The 13,306-nt window shown below is 47.4% G+C and overlaps 3 protein-coding genes across 3 annotated transcripts; 2 read left to right on the top strand and 1 right to left on the bottom strand.

Annotated features, from left to right (window-relative positions):
• Positions 1-85: 85 nt before the first annotated feature.
• Positions 86-9,277, top strand: atmA (DNA-binding protein kinase TEL1; the record flags this gene model as incomplete). Its single annotated transcript, XM_057231802.1, has 9 exons — positions 86-164; positions 223-265; positions 335-1,672; positions 1,766-2,097; positions 2,154-6,606; positions 6,657-7,050; positions 7,110-8,171; positions 8,220-9,195; positions 9,258-9,277. 9 exons carry the CDS (start codon positions 86-88, stop codon positions 9,275-9,277), a joined length of 8,697 nt encoding a protein of 2,898 aa, XP_057083567.1.
• Positions 9,278-10,517: 1,240 nt separating this feature from the next.
• N7447_007541 (zinc-dependent alcohol dehydrogenase) lies at positions 10,518-11,779 on the top strand (the record flags this gene model as incomplete). The annotated part of the gene is made up of 4 exons (XM_057231803.1): positions 10,518-10,642; positions 10,690-10,738; positions 10,797-10,953; positions 11,007-11,779. The coding sequence occupies 4 exons, from the start codon at positions 10,518-10,520 to the stop codon at positions 11,777-11,779; spliced, it is 1,104 nt and encodes a 367-aa protein (XP_057083568.1).
• Positions 11,780-11,949: 170 nt separating this feature from the next.
• N7447_007542 (Alcohol dehydrogenase superfamily zinc-type) lies at positions 11,950-12,360 on the bottom strand (the record flags this gene model as incomplete). The annotated part of the gene is made up of 2 exons (XM_057231804.1): positions 11,950-12,080; positions 12,153-12,360. 2 exons carry the CDS (start codon positions 12,358-12,360, stop codon positions 11,950-11,952), a joined length of 339 nt encoding a protein of 112 aa, XP_057083569.1.
• Between the last annotated feature and the right edge of the window lie 946 nt (positions 12,361-13,306).

The following is a 13,306-nucleotide window of genomic DNA, read 5'->3' on the forward strand; positions in this document are numbered from 1 at the left end:
TGTTGAGGCTCAAGATCCTAAGGGGGTTTTTTTACGTCGAAAAAAGCCACGAAAAATACGTCACAAAGACGCGAAAAAAGACACGATGGGGGAGATATTTCTCGACAAGACGATTAGCCTACTCTCGTCAGACAAACAGAAGGCCCGCTCGGACGGTTTGGCAGGTTTGATGATTTCTATCTTATCTCATCGTGGAAAGACTGGTGCTAACTTCATTGGTAGATTTGAAACACATCTTCCAGCAGAACAAGAAGAGCTCCAAGCTGTAGGCAGTCAACTAACCCCAAATGAACCTTGCCAAACTACCAAATCAACTAACCGTCCACGTACCTAGACAAACACTCAATGATAAAGCTTGCCACAAGATCTTCGAATCACTATTCCGTTTCGTCGCAGCAGAAAGGTCAATATATAACAGAACCCCAAAGTCCACAAACACACCTTCTGCATCGCGGCTTTCAACATGTGCTTCCGTACTCCGAATGGCGGTTGACCTCTTTCTGAGGAATTTGAGAATCAAAACAGTCCGCGCCATCGTCGATCACATTACTGAGACCATACCAGTCCCCGGGGAAGGTCTGTGGGAACCCTTGAGCCTGGACTATACCAAGTGTTTGGCCTCGCTTCTACGCTATCGTCCTCATACTGAGCATCTTGACGAAGAAGATTGGGAAAATCTTATGAGTTTTTGTCTTGCCAGTATTAGCCCCCGGGAGAATGAAGACAGTCAATTAAGTATTCGAAGCAGTTATCGATCCGTCCCCGAAGATCAAGATGCCAGCGACAGCCGTTCTACCCCCTCAAGGATGACCATTGCTCCTACCTCAGTCAGTAGGGAAATGCATGGCAATAGGAATGTCATTGAAGAAGTTGTAATCTGTATTCAACTCTTGGCAACTTGTCCGAACCCCCCTCTTCAAACTACGGCCCAAAGTATACTCCGCGGACTTTCGGAGTTTGTCGAGTCATCTGCAGCTGGAAATGCACACCAGCTCGCGTTCAATAGCATCAATTCAGTCATTACAAAAGTCATGTTTGATCAATCCGGGCTTGTCCGTTCAGTCCTCTTGGGCTTGGTTCCAGTAATTCGACGCCTATGGGTCACTAAGTTACAGATTCTCAAGGACGAGTTGCTTTCCACTTTGATGCTGTCGATGGTCATCCTTGTGGACATCGCCCGGAAAGACCCATCTGAATCTCTGGCGCACGACGTCGAAGGATTGGCCAGAACACTTCATTCGGAATATGTGAGACGATCAGAAAAGGAGATCCTACAAATTGATGAAACAATACTGTATCAAAATGAAGCATGTCAGAGCAGACCAGTATATGGGCCTCGCCTCGGGACTCCCAGGTCGGAGCATAACTGGACAGTCCTCTGGTTGATTTCAGAGCTGCTCAAACTCTCGGAGGGTATTCATACTCGAATCAAGTCTGGGTCGGCACGCGAAGGCTCAAGCAAAAGGCAGCGTTTCAGTTCTGAGATCCAGGACATATTTCGAGATTCGGTCTCGGCCACCGGCACAAGGAGACTATGCGCGTTACAACTCATCCCATTCCTCGAATCCGAGGTTGACATCGAGACCAAGGAACCTTTCTTCAAGCAGCTTGTTTTGGGCATTACTGACGGCAATGGTGCTGTGTCATCCTGGTCAATGGTTGCTCTGACGAGGTATGTAAATCATTACTGAAAACCATATCTAGCATCGCACCGAACTACCATACGAAAAGCAAAAGAAATGTCCTAACTTGCGCATGAAAACAGTATTGCGAACATGGATAGTTCCCAATCGCCAGGAATTAAGGCCCACTGGCCACGAGTAGTCGAATTTACTACGCGTGCATTCTCATCTCCGGTGACATCGAGAGCTGCGTGCAACCTATTGAGTATGATTTTGCAGTCAGACTTACTAGATTACTCAGTGGCTATGGAGACGACGCGGTCACTCTTGACTTCTGCCAATGGACCATCTGCCATCTCAGACTCGTCTTTAAGGCTATGGACCTCGATTGCACGAATGAAGACACAGCTTGATCCTGGTTCAGCTCAGCAGGCCTCGATGCAGATATGTGGCTGGCTGAGAGAAGTTTGGGCTGGTACGAGACCCCAAATGCCCCTTTCGTGATTCTTGGCTCTGACAGGCAATTCACAGGTTCGGTGACTGATAGAATCCAGACAGCTCGAGTAGCTGCGTACGCTCGTCCGTTGGACTTACTGGCCCTTTTTTTGACATGCACTAATCGATCCTTCGCCATTCCTCGTTATCAAGTCACAGGACCAACGGGGCTTATAGCTCGCACTTGGTTCTTTCTTCATGAAAACCGTGAGTTGTTGAAGTATTGTTTTGACACGAGTTCAGCCCCAGCAAACCCCTGGGGTCTGCAGGAAATATGGTCCTTGGAGCAATTCTCTAGGCAAGACCCTGATGATACAGTGATCTTGGATCTGCTTCGAGCGAGATCTGAGACGTTTTTACACGCATGGCACGCTATGAATGAAGAAAGGTCACATATCACCCCGGATAACTTGCAGATTCTGGCTTCCTTTTGTATTGTTGCTTCCCTCTTCATGGCATGTCTTCCTCGATCGTTGCAATCTCAATCTCGATCACAAGATTTGCATCAGAAATGTCAGAGTTTGTGGCACGCTATATGCGATTTTCTGGCAGCTCATACTCATGAATCCGCTTTCATACAATCTTGCCTGGACCTGTTATCACCGCTCCTCGATCCTTTAACGATTCCTGGTACTCCCCTTGCCATCCAGTTTAGTCTTAAAGAGCTCGTTACTCCACTCTCCAAAACGCTCGAGCATTTCCGCCAGAGCTCAAAGAGTCCCTCTACAGCCGAAGATCCTATGGATCTGGATCTGGACGACCGATTCATGATCGAAACCCCACTAGCGACCGATGAGACTATTCTTACCTTGAACCGAAATTATCTGTCTACCTTCCTTGACCCTGTCACATATCAACGCTGTGTAACCATCCAACTGTCGATATTTCTTAAAACCCAAGCAGATTCTGACCCGTCGTCATCTATCGCTGAATACCTGACAGGATTAGATGAAGCCGATATACTGGCCGCCCAAGCTATTTTACCTGAAATTTTCCAGCTCTGCTCGAAATCGGAGTCCTCGGAACTGCTCTCCATCCTCGAAGATTTGGGTGAAAAGTGTCTACAGTCTTATGAAATGGAGAGGTGTGAGGCTTCACATTGCGTTTGCATCCGTATGATGACCAGCTTTGTCGACTCCTGGACAAACGGACCTGACGATAACTTAAAAGAGTCGGCTTTGGACTTGTACAATTGGTTTATGGAAGCTCTCTTGGCCCGAAAAAGAGCTACTCCGAGGGTCTATATTGCGTTAGCCAAGCTCATTCAGCGGGTGATTGGTACATGTCCCTCATATGGCAACGAGCAGTCTCTTCCGTCACCACGAACAAGTTTATTCACAATCCTTCGAGAAGGTGATGTACAGGTCAAATTCAACGTTGCAAAATTTATTCCTGCTTTATTTGAGCGGTTCCTTCTCAAGGACCACGATGCCATCTTCGATGATGTATTGGAAAGTTTGCCGCGAGACCCGGAATGGATCGAGGGTATTGCAGTCCGCCTTTTCGTGCTTTCGCAGTTGGCTTCCAGATGGCACACTTTGTTGCGAAGAAGCATCTACCATCTATTCGAGACCCCAGCTCAAGTGCCCCTATCGCTGTGGTATGCTGAGAGATGTATGATCTCTGTTTCTCAGACCCTTGGTCTGCAAGATGCGAAAGAACTTTTCCGGCTTTTCTCGTCTCAAATTCTCTATACATGGACCGAGACACAGAGTATCATGTCTATGCCATTTAGCATATTTGGCTATGACACCCTTCAAAGCATGCTGGTGGACGTCAAAGATGAAATCGTTGGACAAATGATGATGCGTGCTAAGGAACAGGAGATGATTGAGCTTGCGAAACACCTTCAAATTCCGTATCTCGAGCTACTGGCGACTTCTTTTCACAAGGCCGAGGCGTACAGCATTGCACGAGATATCAGTACTCCCCCGGGGCAAGGCAGCCAGCCCAGGGGTGTTGAGATCCGTCTGCGCAAACTTCTCGGGGCAGATCAGTTCATGACACAAATCGAGAGCCAATTCCCCCTAATCATTGCTGCATTCTTCAAATCCCTCGACTACTATGACCAGATCGAACGGGCATTCTCAAAGCGTGAAAACTTCGGTTATGCGCTCGACATTCAAACGCAAATAATCAAGAAAAGCACATCTCAAAATGCACTGCCAGCAAACCAACAGCCTTCCTTTCGAGCACGCTATCTCCTGGATGAGATTGAGTTTCTTTGCAGACGCACTGGTTTTGAATTTGAATCAATATGGACGCCATCACTGGTGTCTTTTGTCTGCCGTTCGCTGCTTGAATCCATACATCCCGCCTTTGGATCCCTTCACGCCTGTTCTGTGATCCGCAAAATAAGAATTCTAGCCTGTGTCGCTGGCCCCATCATACTTCAAGACTATCCTCTAGAGATGACACTCAACTCTTTGCGGCCTTTCCTTAGCGACATCCATTGCTCTGAGGATGCTCTTGGGGTCTTCTGGTATCTACTCGAGGCAGGGAAACCATATCTCGAGATGACACCAGGGTTTACTGCCGGTATTGCTGTCTCGACACTAGTTACTCTCCGCAAAATATTTTCATCGTTACCTGAGAACACCACTCAGGAAAGCCAGTTCAGAAAAGTGCAGTCAAATGCAAAGAAATTCTACCAATGGCTGGTCGAGCTCCTTGGAGAGCTCCGTTCCTCTGATTGGGATACAGAGACGAAAATATCATTTGATCGGCTTGTCTCACTAGCTGAGAAATTCTCAACATCTGAGGACTCTTCGGGTGGACAGATTGGGAAGGATTTCGTCCTTGAAGTTCTCAAAGACCGCGATTCTATGACTTCGCTGTTAAGTAAGCCTGTGACCGATCTTGTTCTGTCCCTCTTATGTCCCGAATTCGAGCAGACACCCGACACTGGGAATTGGGTCTCGAATGAGGATGTGGATCCCACTTCCCATGTTGTATCTCTATGGCATACACTTCAAACCTCCAATGAAGGACCTCAGTATCGACTTTGGGCCGCGCAGGTCATCGGACGATCCTTCGCTGCCACTGGGAAAATCAATCAACTCCTCCTGCGAGAACAGGATCTCTCACTGTTCCAGTCCCCCGAGTCTTCTTTGTCATCTGATATTTTCTGCCAATCTAAGGCCAGAATCATTCGGGTGCTTTGCGATATGCTGCACGTGCAACAGAATTTTGAAGCTGGCCTGGCTGAGCGTACTTTGCAACTAATCGTCAGCAACATTGCCAATTATCCAGACTTCCAAGGCTGCAGCGAGGTGATTCCTGAATCTCTGCTGAAAGCTCTCAGATGGGACCCATACACATGCCCCGCAGTTTCACTTTCAAATTCGGAGCAAGAGAGATGCGAAAATGCAACGGCCAGCGCCTCCGGGTTGTCTGTTGCTGACTGGGCTCGCAGCGTTTCCTTATTCTTATCGAATGCTGCTTTAGAAGACCCAGTCATTGGCTCTCTTTGTAAAGTTCTTAACGTGACTCCTGGTTTGGCGGTGCAGCTGTTGCCATACATGGTTCATGATGTTTTGCTGTCAGAAAGGGATGATAAAGGCGAAAGGGGGGAGGTCCGAGAAGATATCTCTGCTGCTTTCCGACAGGTGTTGTGTGAAGTTGGCGAGGAAACATTACCTCACGCTCAGCTTGTCATCAACTGCATTCTCTACCTTCGCAATCAACCTGTTCCAAATGAGTCAACTATGGTCCAACGCGATAAATGGCTTGATATTGACTTCGGGGAGGCATCTTTGGCCGCACATCGCTGTGGTTTGCATAAAACCTCACTGCTTTTCCTGGAAATACAAACATCCCGAGTGGTTACGACATCTCGTCGGTCATCTGTCGTTAGATACGAGCCACCACCTGCTTTACTGCATGATGTTTTCAAAAACATTGATGATCCGGATTTGTTCTATGGCATTCAACAGAGCTCATCTTTGACCAGCGTTATGGAACGACTAGAGTATGAAAGTTCTGGATTTAAAAACCTCTTGTTCCAGAGTGCAAAATACGACAGTGAAATCCAGATGTCTGACAGTGCGGAATCATACGGCGTGTTGAAGGCTTTGAATGCTACCAACCTTCAGGGTATTGCCAATACGATGCTCTCTGCCTCCAACGGTGCAGGCGATACCCCTGTCGCCTTTGACAGCATGTTGCAAGCTGCCACTAGTCTTCAAAAATGGGATATTCCCGTATCTCCTTTGGATTCGTCCCCGTCTGCTGCTGTATTCCGGACATTCCAAAGTCTCAATACCTCGGGTTCTCTGCTCGAGGTTACTGGCTCGATTGAGGGCGGTCTGTTGACAACACTAAGTTCTCTTCTCAAGACCAGTGGATCTGCTATTCAACTACGGAGCTCAATGCGCGCGTTGGGAATTATGACTGAGATCAGCGACACTTTGCGCTCCGTATCTTCTGAAGATATAGAGGAAGGATGGCAGAATATAATGGCGAGAAGCAGCTGGTTGAAAACCGAGAGGTGCGTGTGTGCCTTTCCGGAACTGTCTATAGGATACATACTAACTATAGCAGCTATCATGAAGTTGGGGAAATTTTGTCTTGGCATGAGGCGTTGTTTTCATCAGTCAGAAAAAGCGACATCCTCAAGTCACGGGCAAAACTGAGTCTTGGGGATTCGCGACTTCTAGAAGCGAAAGTCATTCGACGGTCCCTGGAAATCACAAGAACTCATGGTATCTCCCAGGCGTCGCTCAAATCTGCAATGAGCCTTTCGAAGCTTGCCGAACCGTGCGCAGCCTTGGGAATGAACATTGACGGAGCCGCAAAATTTGATCTTGCTAATGTCCTGTGGGATCAAGGAGAGATGACTGCATCCATTCGCATGCTGCAGCAATTAAAATGCCAGAATGACCTTCATAAGCAGGCAATCCCTCTCAGTCGGGCCGAACTTCTCGTGACTTTGGTAAGTTGGATCTCATTTGACGATTTTTCTATCTAAAGTGCTAATAATATCATGTTTAGGGTCACCACGTTGCTGAAGCGCGTTTGGAAAAGCCGGACTCGATTCTTCAAGAGTACCTATATCCCGCGGTCAAGGAGTTGAAAGGAAGTTCCGATGGAGAAGAGGCTGGACGGGTCTATCACGGATTTGCAACATTTTGTGATCAGCAGCTACTGAACCCCGATGGACTCGAAGATTTCAAGCGAGTGGAACAACTGCGTAATCGCAAGGAGAAAGAAGTCCTTGGCCTTGAAGACATGATGAAGAACGCCACAGGCAAGGAAAGAGAATACCTAAAGAACTATCGGGCGAAAGCAAAGCAATGGTTCGACCTTGACGACCGCGAATATCAACGTTTGCTGCGGAGTCGGGAGGATTTCTTACAGCAGTGCCTCGAGAATTATCTTCTCAGTTTGAGGGAAAGCGATGCCTACAATAATGATGCTCTACGTTTCTGTGCACTCTGGCTTGACAAATCGGACAGTGAAACTGCAAATTCAGCTGTTTCTAGGTATCTCAACGAGGTACCCAGCCGGAAATTTGCGCCATTAATGAATCAGCTATCATCTCGCCTACTCGATGTATCCGACGACTTCCAGGCATTACTCACTCAATTAGTATTCAAGATATGTGTTGAGCATCCTTTCCATGGCATGTACCAGATTTTTGCTAGCAGCAAGTCCAAAGGAGGGAAAGATCAATCGTCTCACTCGCGTTTCCGCGCGGCAAATCAACTTGTGGATCGTCTAAAGAATGACAGTCTGATCGGTCAGACTTGGGTTGCTGTGCACAATGTGAACATCAGCTATGTGCGATTTGCGATCGACAAACCAGACAGCAAATACAAAAGTGGTGCTAAAGTTCCACTGAAGACCTTGACTACTGGCCAGCGCCTTGGACAAGATGCCATCACATACAAACTTCCACCGCCGACAATGAAAATCGATCTCCGCGCAGATTGCAACTACAGTCATGTTCCCACCGTCACGAAGTTTCACCCTGAGTTCACGATTGCTTCCGGCGTTAGCGCGCCGAAAATTGTGACCGCCGTTGCATCCAACGGCGAGCGGTACAAGCAATTGGTAAGCTTTATCTTTATTTGCCAACGTTCTTAACTAACAAAATAACAGTACAAGGGAGGGAATGATGATTTGCGTCAAGATGCCATCATGGAGCAAGTATTTGAGCAAGTCAGCAGTCTTCTGAAAGATCACCAACCCACACGCCAGCGGAGCTTAGGCATCCGAACATACAAAGTTCTCCCATTGACACCAAGCGCCGGAATTATCGAGTTCGTTCCGAACACAATTCCTCTCCACGACTACCTGATGCCCGCACATCAAAAATACTTCCCCAAGGACATGAAACCCAACTCTTGCCGGAAACACATCGCCGATGTGCAGACCAAATCGTTTGAGCAACGCGTCAGAACCTACCGACAGGTGACCGAGCATTTCCATCCAGTCTTGAGGTATTTCTTCATGGAGAAGTTCAATAACCCAGATGACTGGTTTAGCAAGCGGCTAGCATACACACGAAGTACTGCTGCCATCTCTATCCTGGGTCATGTGCTCGGCCTCGGCGATCGACATGGACATAATATCCTGCTTGATGAGAAAACCGGGGAGGTGGTGCATATTGATCTCGGTGTAGCATTTGAGCAGGGACGGGTGCTACCTGTTCCGGAGGTGGTCCCGTTCCGCTTAACGCGTGATCTAGTTGATGGGTTCGGTATCACAAAAACCGAAGGCGTTTTCCGGCGCTGCTGTGAATTCACTCTGGAAGCACTCCGCCAAGAATCCTACAGTATAATGACAATCCTTGACGTACTGCGTTACGATCCACTGTATAGTTGGACTGTCTCTCCGCTTCGTATCAAGAAGATGCAGATGCAAGATAACCAAGCTGGTGATGGCCCTCCGGCTCTGCCTGGCGCGGCTGAAGATCCCCCCTCGAGGAGTGAGAATGAGAATGAGCCTAGTGAAGCTGATCGTGCATTGACCGTGGTGGCGAAAAAACTAAGCAAAACGCTGAGCGTGACTGCTACTGTGAATGAGTTAGTCCAGCAGGCGTGTGATGAGAAGAACCTTGCTATGTTGTACTGTGGTATGTCTTCTTTTATCCTTCCCCTGAGTTTTGTCACCAACTACTTTACTAACTTTCAATAGGCTGGGCTTCTTATGCGTAGAATTTGTGGGTACATATTGATATCTTCCGATGTTTGTTTTTTATGTGCATATAGGATAGCGGCTTAGATCGGTGGACATAGTATCTCTCGAGGCAGTGAATTATCGGTCTGGTGGAGAACCATTTGAAAAGACCACTTTGTTCAAGGTGTCCTGTGTTCAAAAAATATCCATGCTAAGGCACCTTTCTGTATATCTTCACAGCTAGAAAGCATGTTTGTCTGGGTGAATTTCGTGAAAGGACTCCTGGGTCTTTGACACAAATGGGCATAGAGACCCTAGATAATCTCCAGGGTCTAAAACGCTGTTGGGAGTATCGCCAAGTATTTGAATTGGCGTCGAATCAACCGTTTGAGGAAGATCTTGGATCAGATCTGGAATGTGACCCATGATGCGCTCGCAAATTTGTTTGCTTCAGACCTTCCATTGCGATGGAAATGGGTGACACTGTAGAAACTAAAAGGATTATGCTATGAATGAGACGATGTAAATAAACTAAGCTGGGTTTCATTCAAGGGGTGCTATTTCGAAGTATACTAGTTAACACATACTTAGTTTTCCTAAATAGGAATAGCACAGGCAGAAGCCGCTTTGATTGTGTTAACCTTTCAGCTCTACCATGGACCTACAGGATCTTAACCATGGATGTATCCAAGTGTGTTCTCGGGCTCGTAAACAAAGCGGCAAGGGGTGAGTCCAAATCGGAGTGGAACAATCACGGTACATTTCGTGATCATCCACGAGACCTTGGGGTTTCTCCGATGAATATAAAGCCTTCGCAGTCTTCCACCTCCCCAGATTTTTCTTATACTCTGACTCTGGTGTCCATTCTGCAATGTAAGAATATACAGGGATGTAACCGAGGTTCTTCCATGACTCCGCACCTCACCCCTCAATTCATCCAGGCACAAAAATATCCATTATTATAACGTTATAATGCACTAAATAACCATCCGAGGCACAGCGTGCATCCGTGTAAAAGCTGCATTAGCCAGCGTATGCCAATGATCCTATTCGAACGCCTCAAACCCCGCGATTTAGCCCAGAAGCCCTCCCACTTTGATCTTCTCCGCTCTTACTAATTGGCGCGTGAGGGGATAAACTATGTACTTAAGACCCATCGCAGCATTCAATCAAGTTTTTACTCTACACACATCTCTCCAGCGCTAAAACCCCTATTAAGATCGACTTCATAATTCAATATCCAACCTCATTTCCATCTGTCACCAGTAATCAGTCATTATGACCGTTCACACACCCCCTACCAAGCAAAAGGCCGTCATCTACGACCAGCCTGGGACGGTTTCGACGAAGGTTGTGGAACTCGATATTCCAGAGCCTGGTACTGGCGAGGTTCTGATTAATTTGTACGTTCTATTGTGATTTTACACTAGAATAGTACTGACAATAATAGAACACATTCGGGCGTGTGTCACTCGGACTTTAGTATCATGACCAACAAAGTATGCGCACATCCTAGTTATTCTTTTTATGTCTCGGGAACTAACTTAGATCCCCCAGTGGACCGGCTTCCCATACCCAACCCAGCCAGGCCAAGTGGGCGGCCATGAAGGCGTGGGTAGGGTAGTCAAGCTCGGTGCGGGCAGCGAATCCTCAAACCTGAAGATCGGCGATCGAGTCGGCATCAAATGGGTTTCCAGTGCATGCGGGAACTGCCGTACGTATATCCCCTCAACAGCGAAGATCTAACCTAACATCATCCCCATCTAGAACCCTGCCAAGCCAGCGCCGACGGACTATGCTTCAACCAGAAAGTCTCCGGCTACTACACACCAGGAACATTTCAGCAATACGCACTAGGGCCCGCAAACTACGTAACCCCCATCCCAGATGCTCTCGACTCGGCCGCCGCAGCACCACTCCTCTGCGCCGGCGTAACCGTATACTCTGCGCTGAAGCGTAGCCACGCGAAACCCGGTCAGTGGGTGGTAATCTCCGGCGCTGGTGGGGGCTTAGGCCACCTTGCCGTGCAGCTCGCGAGTCGTGGAATGGGTCTGCGGGTAATCGGCATCGACCACGGCAGCAAAGAGGGACTAGTCAAGGAATCCGGGGCGGATCATTTCGTGGACATCACGCAGTTCCCGAGGGACGATAAAGGCGCTGCGCTGACGAAACATGTTCATTCGCTAGCGGATGGGCTGGGTGCTCACGCGGCGATTGTCTGTACGGCTGTGAATGCGGCATATGCGCAGGCGCTGCCGTTACTCCGTTTCAATGGTACATTGGTCTGTGTGGGCCTTCCGGAAAATGACCCGCAGGCTATTGCGACGGCGTTCCCGTCTACGATGATCTCCAATCAATGGAATATTACGGGGTCGGCGGTTGGGAATCGGGCGGAGGCTATTGAGACTATGGAGTTTGCTGCGAGAGGTGTTATTAAGGTGCATTATCGAACTGAGAAGATGGATGCTTTGACTGAGGTATTTAAGGAGATGGAGGAGGGAAAGCTGCAGGGTCGGGTTGTGTTGGATCTTTCTGGGTAAATGTATGTAGCAGCACCGGATTTTAGGTGTCGCGAGTTTCCCGGGATATCACTTTATGAGCAGGTTCCTAAGTATTTCACAAAGATACTCTCATTCAAAATCTAGTCTATAGTACTTTGATAATAATAGGAAGCAGACATGTAGTGTGGACTTTGGTCAGGACCTGTAGACTAATATATGCCAATTCTGAAGCTTAACACATCAACTGCCCGGGCATCCCAGACTATACCATGGCCGAAGGTGCCGACATCAAAGCCACATTCACCGTAAATACTAGCACTCCGGCAGTATTGATCCCAGCCTGGTATTACGTGTTAGAGTGACGATTTTTGAAGATTGACGACAGAAAAATGCGAACCAGTTCCACAATTACCACAGGCGCCGCAGACCTTGCGCACATATCCAAACCCAACACAATCGCCAACCTTGACTGTGGTCACGTTTGAACCCATAGGTCTGGTAATGCCAACACTCTCACGACCGAGAACCTGGGTTGTCTTCAAAAAGCGCTCATCCGTTCCACAAATGCCCGAGCGGGTGATTTCAATATATTCGAAGAGACCTATTAGCCTACCATTCATGGTAGTCATGCCAGGTGAGGCCTAGCGCATGAGGCATGTAGTTCGCGAGCGGCGCAACAAAGATGATGCCAAACAAGAGAGTACATAACCGCCAGAATCATGACAATTATAGCCTATTTCGTATATCTTGCAGCTAAATATCTTCTGAGCCAGTTATAACTAAGTTGCCGTCTCGGGCCTACATTTGTGTGTGGGATAGCATATCCCAGTCAAGCTTTTGTACAGGAAAGGATAAAATACCTATGATTGTGTACATTGAATAAGTGGACGGAACTGTTACTGAGTCATAAGCTGCGCAGGTGTAAACGATGCATTCAACTAGAAACTTCAAAGGAACAATTGTGCTTTAACTGCCACACGGCCAATGTTCTCTATAGATCGAATTGGAAGGGAAGATAATGTTCGTTTACTTTGCTCGGTGGGTTTTGAGGACATGAGTTCCTTAGGAGATATATATATCTCATTCGGCTAACTTTCACATTCGATGATTTTGACATTTTGGACCAATTCAGTGGGGATTTCTTGTCAAAAACATGTAGAATAATTTATATTTGATCAAGCAAATTTTTTCACACCAAAAGATCCCACAAAAAAGGGCAAAAAAGAGATATTCTCGGTCGGAGGAATAAAAAATTAGAAAAAAAGATAGTGACCGACGCAGGGATCGAACCTGCAATCTCTTGATTCGTAGTCAAGCGCCTTGCCATTGGGCCAGCCGGCCTTGTTATTGTACAAATTTGCATAAATGTGCACTATAAACCAGAATAGTTTCTGGGACAAGAGGCCGATAGCCGTTAGCCTACGAACGGATGCAAGATATCCAGAACACCCCCAAGTTGCCGAAGGACTACGCGGACTTTCTCCGACTGAGAGAATGGATCAAATAGAGAAGAACAATGCTGAAGACAAAACTCAGAGATGGGAGTTGAGTATAGAAGAAGAAACA

This window comes from Penicillium robsamsonii (assembly GCF_028829455.1).
Source record: "Penicillium robsamsonii strain IBT 29466 chromosome Unknown utg000004l_segment0_segment0, whole genome shotgun sequence".
Lineage (NCBI taxonomy): Eukaryota > Fungi > Ascomycota > Eurotiomycetes > Eurotiales > Aspergillaceae > Penicillium > Penicillium robsamsonii.